Source organism: Vitis riparia, chromosome 19 (assembly GCF_004353265.1).
Source record: "Vitis riparia cultivar Riparia Gloire de Montpellier isolate 1030 chromosome 19, EGFV_Vit.rip_1.0, whole genome shotgun sequence".
NCBI classification, from domain to species: domain Eukaryota; kingdom Viridiplantae; phylum Streptophyta; class Magnoliopsida; order Vitales; family Vitaceae; genus Vitis; species Vitis riparia.
This window is the reverse complement of record NC_048449.1, coordinates 15396286-15404701: the sequence shown is the minus strand read 5'-3', so window position 1 is coordinate 15404701 and position 8416 is coordinate 15396286. Positions and strand designations below refer to the sequence as shown.

General features: G+C 30.9%; 1 protein-coding gene across 1 annotated transcript; it reads left to right on the top strand.

The window, feature by feature from the left end:
- Window positions 1–729: 729 nt before the first annotated feature.
- LOC117908734 (cytochrome P450 CYP72A219-like) lies at window positions 730–6668 on the top strand. The gene is made up of 5 exons (XM_034822425.1): window positions 730–1054; window positions 4520–4737; window positions 4937–5181; window positions 5541–5928; window positions 6201–6668. Exons 1-5 carry the CDS (start codon window positions 775–777, stop codon window positions 6624–6626), a joined length of 1557 nt encoding a protein of 518 aa, XP_034678316.1. The 5' UTR covers window positions 730–774; the 3' UTR covers window positions 6627–6668.
- The last annotated feature ends 1748 nt before the right edge of the window (window positions 6669–8416 follow it).

Here is an 8416-nt window from a genome sequence, read left to right as displayed (position 1 = left end):
TGAAAGAATTAGGTATCGAAATGATGCCCACATCGCAAAAAGGTCCCACTTAGAAAGGATAAAACAATTATCTACTTCCTTGTTTACTTCAAGGGAAACCAATTTAATTTGTTTTTAGTTACCATAATAAATACTTTGGGATTAGTGTTGCCCAATACGGGTTTGGAGATTGCCTCGGGATGAGTGTTTCATTGACCATGATAAAACACACTCTCTAATAGTTAATTCAAGTCCTTATCTGATATTGAGATGGCTAAAGCCTTTTTTGTTATATTAGAAAAGATATATGTATTTGTCACTTTCTTTTATGTTGCCAAGATTAGCCAGGTGTCCAGACCTACACTGATGCCACCATAACCCATCTTTGTCACAAGACAACTGAAGATAAACAAATACTAAAGGCAGGCAACATATCCGTGGAAAAATCTCCACCATAGGAACAAAACAATTTGAATTTTTTTATTTTTTATAATAAGATAACATTAGTGATAATTGATGATCTTGTCCTTTCAAAATTGTTGTGATATTGGATGACTACTACTGCCATATTATTTAAGGGTAGACATGATATATCATTGATAAATGGAGGTTTTTGTGGTCTGCGTTTGTCCACGTTTTTTTGTTAGAAAAAGGAAGAAAAAATAGACAAAGACTTGGTTTATAACCCCTGGTATAATTGCTAATAAAAAACCATATGATGGAACAAACCCTATTAGCCGTCTAGTACAACATTATAAAGTTGTTCCCAAGCCTCTCTTCAAAACATTCTCAAACATGGAAATGAAGCAGCTGAACTTAGTTGCCTTATCCTTTGCTTTCATCACTATCCTAATATATGCATGGAGGGTACTGAATTGGATGTGGTTGAGGCCGAAAAGGCTAGAGAGGTGCCTTAAACAGCAAGGTCTGGCTGGAAATTCTTACAGGCTGTTGTATGGGGACTTCAAAGAAATGTCCATGATGATAAAAGAAGCAACTTCAAGACCCATCAGCATCTCCGATGATATTGTGCAACGTGTCGCACCCTTTCATTACCATTCCATCAAGAAATATGGTAAGCATATGGATTTCTGATTTCCATCAAGAAATATATATGCATGTGTAAGGTACTATGAGTAATTTTTAATGTTTGATTTTGTATTAATAGCTTCATCTACTATATAAATTATTTCTTTGGGAGTTGTGAATGATTTTTGAATTTTGGTTAATTATTTCTCTTTTTTTTTTATTCAATTTTCCAAATTAGCTTCTGAATTTTCTAAATTAATTCATTTTTAGTGAAATTCTATGCTTTTATAAGTTTCTACGGTTTAATTTTTCCTTAATAATTTTGGAAAATGCTTTTGCTTAAAGATAAAAGTTTGCATTGATATTCAATTTCTGAATTACTATTGTTTAGTTCAACGGATCTATTGACAACTCAAATAGCATCTCTTCGGCAAACTTGAGGGGAGTACAGTTGGATTAAATTGATATTCCATTTCTGATTAATTATCTTTCAATCATATATATTTTCTTCTTCATATAAAGATGGGCTAAATACTGTCAACAGAGGCTGAAATTTATTTGGACTTAACAAGTTGTTAAATTGAGACCTTTCGTTGGAATTGGAAAAGGCTATGAGAGACTTTTTCTATGAACCCCCTCCTGATTTCCGATCAAATTAGGCTCAATACCATGCATCATCGTACCTATTCATATCATTACTCTGGTTCGTTGGGACAAAGGAGCTAGACAAGTGTACAATTATATAACAAGAGCTAAGAATTTTTTTTCAATATTATTTAATTACTCTTTTTCTAATATTACACAACCTTTATTCCTAGCAATTAGAAAATATAGAAAATTTTTAGCTAACTAACTTTTAAAAATAGTATCAACTATGATATTCGAAACTCATGTTTATGTCTAACATGTCCCTTGAAATTTGATTTATGATTCCAATTAGTATTATCAACCGAATATTCAAACTTGAAAAACTTGGTAAAATATTAGCATTTTAATCTTGAAACTTTACAATTTTTTTTAATAATGCAGTAAAGTGATATTTTGTATTAATGTGATTGCTTTGATATGGAACATTGGAGAAAATATCTCATCATATATTGCTTGTAGCATTTAGGCACCAATCTTAATTTGTGTCTCTCCGTCTCCTTTTGTACTATTCTTCTTTACGTTATCAATTTTACTCCAATTGCCTTTCACTATTTGGAAAAGAAAAGAAAAAAAAAAAAACACTATAGATTCACAATTTTCCAAAAAAAAAAAAAAAACATATATATATATATATTTATACCATTTTGATTTTCCATTACCTCATATACCTCTTGTAAACTTTTGAACTTAATGTGGTATCCCTGGATTTGAACTTTCTAATGAAATGATATATTTTGAACTTCTTTTGTACATGAAGATGATGTATGGCTATCTCTTATAAGCCTTCTGCTTGTTCTTCTTCCTTATAAAAGAGAGTAGTATCATAATTGCCTTAGCACTACAATCCTATGTTTATTTTCCATTAAATTTAAAATATCTATTAATAATCATATTTCCATTATTTGGGGTGATATAATTGTAATCTTTGATGCTTGAGTCCTAACCTAAGAAAATATATTTTCAGCTTTTGCTATCTAATTTCGATTGTTTCCAGCATATGTTATCCTTTTCAAATACTTTTAAATGTGAAATTTCTTCCTATCATTCCATGCTTATTGTAATGTTTTAATCCATGCACTTTGATCCGGAAAATTATTTGACAAATAAACCACAAAATCAACTACTTTTAGTCTAAAATTTTGTAAGCATTTTTTTTTTTGGGGTTTGCAACATATTTCAAACCATGTCAAAAATAATTTATTTATTTATTTTTTAACCATTTCATTTTGTTGTTAAGAAGATGAAACTATCAAAGGCTAATAAATCTCATGTTTTTTTTCACAATTTCAAATTATTTTAATGTGAAATCTCATCTTCTTAAATTTCTTAAAAACATTAAATATGTCAATTTTTTCTTTCAAAAATTACACCTAGTTTTTTTTTTAACTAAAATTGTTAATAAATAGTAAAAAAGAAAATGTTGATCCTTATCAAAAGAGTGTGGGTGAATTGGACAACATGAATATAAATGAATGAGTTCTAAAGAAGGTTCTTTACTTTTGTAGTTATTTCATTTCTTAAACTTTTTCAGGCATGCTTTCCAAGTAAGCATTTCAGATTCATGTGATTTATTGAGGGCAATCCTCTTACATTTTTTTTCTTGCTCAACAATTTCAATCTTTCAAATTAGGATGCATGAATCTTAGTGCCAAATCCAAGAGGTATCACTAGCATAAAATTTTAGCCATTTTAAAACGCCATTTTGAATATTTAACAAGAATATTTTATTTTTTATGAGCTCATTAGCAATTAAATTAACATGTTTATCTATTATTGCGGCATAACATTCTTCTTAGAGTTAATCTAAATTTAATATATCATTTTTCATATTTTACATATAGTCTGTATATTTAAAATAAATGATGTCTTTCATTTTGCAAACAAATTAAGATTTTATTTTTACCCTTTAGTAAAATTTTGAATGTCTCTAAAAATAACATAACTACTTTCCAATTTATCAAAATCTACTAACACAGTTTTGAATCCACATGTATGGTTGTTTGCTTCAATATTAAGTTTTGAATTCTTCTTGATCTTTCTTTTCAAAATGAGTGATTTTATTTTCAACACTGTTAGTAGCACTTCTATATTCAAACATGTAAATGACCAAATTTTGACAATTATAAAATTAAATTGAAGACTTATCTTACCTTTCTCTTTGGTTTTGTATTTAATTGCACCCTCTCTTTCTATTCCTCTCAAGGAATATAAACTTAGATGCGTTTTGCAATATCTCTCATGTTTCATTCCCAATGGCTGCACTTGAAATCTTCTTTAAGGTGTCTCTATTTATTGCTCTATAGAAGAGAGTAAAGTTTTTCATCTTTCTTCCCTGTATGTTTTAAAAAATCTCTCTGAGTTTTGGATAGACTAGTTTCATTTTATGGTTCTTTATAACCTTTCTCTATAACCTAGCTCCCACCAATTTTGTGAACCAACCAAAACTTTCATGTTGATATTCCGATTTTCTTAATTATTTTTTATTGTATTGAGGGGTCTTGAAATAAATACATCCCACTTTTCATTTTTTTCCCTGTGGCTTTTACATCAGTAATAGGGATAAACACATACAAACAAACAATTATATAAATAAAGATAACTAATGGAGGAAATTAATGAAGGGAATGTACCTTCAGTCACTCTTATTAAACTACTACAAAACCCATTATTTGTTAAGCATAGAAACATCACTTTAAATTTGATAAGCCAAGCTGGTTCTCCGGGTTCTACCCTCGCTTCAATGGACTGACTGTTGTATTATTAGTCTTCATAAACATCACTTTAGCTCAACACATCTATATTAGTGTCCATCCTTGACCTTGAGTAGGTTTCTTACGTTTCAGTGATGCCCATAAAAATGCAGGTAAAAGTTCTTTTATATGGATGGGCCTAAAACCAAGGGTCAACATTATGGAGCCTGAACTGATAAGGGATGTTTTGTCCATGCACACTGTCTTCCGAAAGCCAAGAGTTCATGCACTTGGGAAGCAGCCTGCTTCTGGACTATTTTTTTTGGATGGCGAGAAATGGGCTAAACATAGAAAGATCATAAACCCCGCATTCCGACTAGAAAAACTGAAGGTAAGTTTTGGGCTCACTATCTTGCTCCTGTGCATGGTCTAACATACAGTAGACTTACTGGATGATTTTAAGGAAGCAAGCAGTTAAATGCTTACTTCAAAAGTTGAACCATAAGTTTAGTGTACCTTTAAATTGGATGTTGGGGAGTTCTTGTTCGTTTATTATTTATTTACATTCTTCATGTTTTAATTTGTTATAGAACATGTTACCATCATTTCATTTGAGCTGTAGCGACATGATAAGCAAATGGGAAAGGAAGCTCTCAACAGAGGGGTCATGTGAGTTGGATGTTTGGCCCTATCTTCAAAATTTGACAGGTGATGCGATTTCGCGGACAGCATTTGGTAGTAACTATGAAGAAGGAAGAATGATATTCGAACTGCAGAGAGAGCAAGCGCAACTTTTGGTCCAGTTCTCACAGTCAGCTTGCATTCCAGGATGGCGGTAAGCTTAAAACATTTAACCTTTTCTGTCCTAAAGGATGAACTTTTGCCTGAGAGGAAATCGAGAGGACTGAAACTAAATGATTTCAGTGAATTAGATAGAGCACATCATAAATCTGGTCCATGAAAATGATCTACTTAGTATACCAAAGAGTCCACCTGGCAGAAACTGATAGGTGTTCAATAGCACTGTACATGGGGTGAATGTGTAGAAGCAAATGTTGTTCCATGCCTTATTTTTGTCTTTCTTCTAAGCCTCATAAAATTTGTGAAAAAATTATAAGGAAAGACATTAACAGAAAATTACATGCTTTTGTTTCTGTAGCTCATGTTTCACTTAGTAGGATTATTTACATGCAGGTTTTTGCCTACAAAGTCCAATAAGAGGATGAAGCAAAATAGAAAAGAAGTAAATGAGTTGTTGTGGGGTATTATTGACAAAAGAGAGAAGGCAATGAAGGCTGGCGAAACTCTTAATGATGACTTATTAGGTATACTACTGGAATCCAATTTTAAAGAAATTCAAGAACATGGCAATGACAAGAACGTTGGAATGAGTATCAAAGATGTCATTGACGAGTGTAAGATATTTTACTTTGCCGGTCAAGAGACTACCTCAGTTCTGCTTCTATGGACAATGGTTCTATTAAGCAAACATCCAAACTGGCAAGCTCGTGCAAGAGAAGAGGTTTTACATGTTTTTGGCAACAACAAACCCGAAGGAGATGGACTAAATCACCTTAAAATTGTGAGTATTAATATAATTTCCACCAAAATAATCTACTTATAGAGCACTTAATTTATCAAATTTTGAGTAACAACGAAGATAGGTTATATTTATATCTTTTCTGTTTGATCACAAAAGGTCCATTCTTAGATGTTCATTTGATGACTATATTAAAAGTCTCTTTTACATGACTATATTAAAAGGTTTCCTTCATTTCTTTAAGTGTGCATATTAATGATTAAATTAGGTCATAAATGTTCATTTGATGATTCTTGAAATTTCTCGGAATGCAGGTTATGATGATTCTTCATGAGGTTCTTAGGCTATATCCACCCATCCCCTTTCTTGCTCGAACTGTTTATGAGGACATCCAAGTAGGAGACATGTATTTACCTGCTGGAGTGGATGTCTCCTTACCAACAATCCTGGTACATCATGATCATGAAATTTGGGGAGAAGATGCAAGGGAGTTCAATCCAGAGAGGTTCTCCCAAGGAGTTTTGAAGGCAACGAAAAGTCCAGTTTCATTCTTCCCCTTTGGTTGGGGTTCTCGATTATGCATTGGACAAAACTTTGCAATATTGGAAGCTAAAATGATGCTTGCAATGATCCTACAGCGCTTCTCATTCAGCCTTTCACCATCCTATTCTCATGCTCCTTGTAGTCTTGTTACTTTGAAACCCCAATATGGGGCACACTTGATTTTACATGGGATCTAGGATTAGTCTATGTTATCAGTCATTTATGGATAATATTTTGTATGCTAAATGTAGGTTTTTTTTTTTTTTTTTTTCAAATCCAATAACAACATATGAGTGCGGATTGGATAACATGCTTAAAAATTGGTTTTCATGGATTCGCATGCTGCGACATCTAGTAGAGTACGTGGTATCTATCACGCTTTCATAGCAGAAGAGTTGGACAAAGCTAATTTGTAACGAGTTCAATCCTATGCAAACTTGAGATTTACCAATTCATGATATGCTAAACATCTTTGGTCCTATTTCATGTTATAAAACATCAAAAACTCATATATTTTATGAAGTGGAGGAGTGACATGATTCTATGTTGTACTACAGCATTTGTCTTAATGGCCTTGTCGAACTAAGTGGTAGTACTTCTTGGAAAGTTAAACTTGATTCTACGAAACTTAGAAGTTGAAGCCTAAAGTTGTGTTGGTTTTTCTTTCATGGGTATCCATGGACAGTGTATACCCATAAAAAGCCTTTACAAATCAAAGCCCTACGATTCTACTTCTATATACACATGGGGGATATATAGAAAATTTTAGTTGTTAAGCTAAGATTTTAGTGTGGTGTTGTGTATTGGTGTGTGCGCATAGCAGAAGTGCATGAGACAAAAGTTTTTGATGAAGTGTTCGCACGAGAAATAAAGTAATATTAAAAAAATTAATCTCAGTAAAAATTTAAATAATATCAAAAATATTGAAGGTCAGAAATTTTATTATGCTAAGATTCTAGAAGAAATTAATTTTTTCTAAGTTAGATAAATTAAATTAAATTTAGGTAATTTAAATTAGATTAATTATAAATGAAGAAATTTGAAAAGTTCAAGAAAATTAAGTAACAGAAACATGATATTTTTTCTATATGAATGAACAATTTATATATGTTTGAAAAAAAAAGTATACTAAGAATATAATTATTATTAGAACATTAATTTAAAGAGTTTTCCGATTTTTCATGTGATTCGTAGGAAATTTGTCATTTTTTATCTTATGGAGTTTAAGTTCAAGTAAGAGGATTAATTGAAAGAAAAAATATTTCTTTTATGAATGGTCAAGTATAATTTTTCTTTTGAAAGATTCATAAAAAATAAAAATAAAAAATAAAAAAGTTTGGTTAAATTTGTGAGATATTAAAATTGGGAAATATTTTCTTATTACATATGTTAGTCACTTCTGTAACTCTACAATAAATAAAAATAAAAATAAAAAATCTAGGTTTAAGATTTATGAATTCTATATTGGTCTAAACATCAATTTATTTATCTACATACTTTTCAATTAATTATTTCTTTTTTTCCCTTTGTGAAACCAAAATAGCAATTAATATTATAAAGAGAAGGAAAATAAGTTGAAATAAAACTCTTACCTTGAAGTTTTCTCTTAAAAGAAAAAATAACTTCACTTCACCTTGGATCTAAAATCTCAACTTCTATATGACCTTTATTCTCTATAGCGTCTAAAAGTGTATTCAAAATTGCTCTTGGGTTTTTATATTCTTATCATTGTTAATAAAATACATATATATATACATTGGCCTGTAGTCCAAAATTTAAGCCTATGGGCCCAAAATTTTTATTTTTAGGCTAACTTAACCCTTGGGTATTACATCCTCCCCTCCTTAAAATAAGTTTAGTCTTTTAAACTTGACATACTTGTAATATGAAAAAGGTATGGATATTTTTCTTAAATCTCTTGTTCTATTTCCCAAGTAGCCTCCATTTCTGAATATTTTCTCTATCAAACTTCCAGTAATTTGAGTAC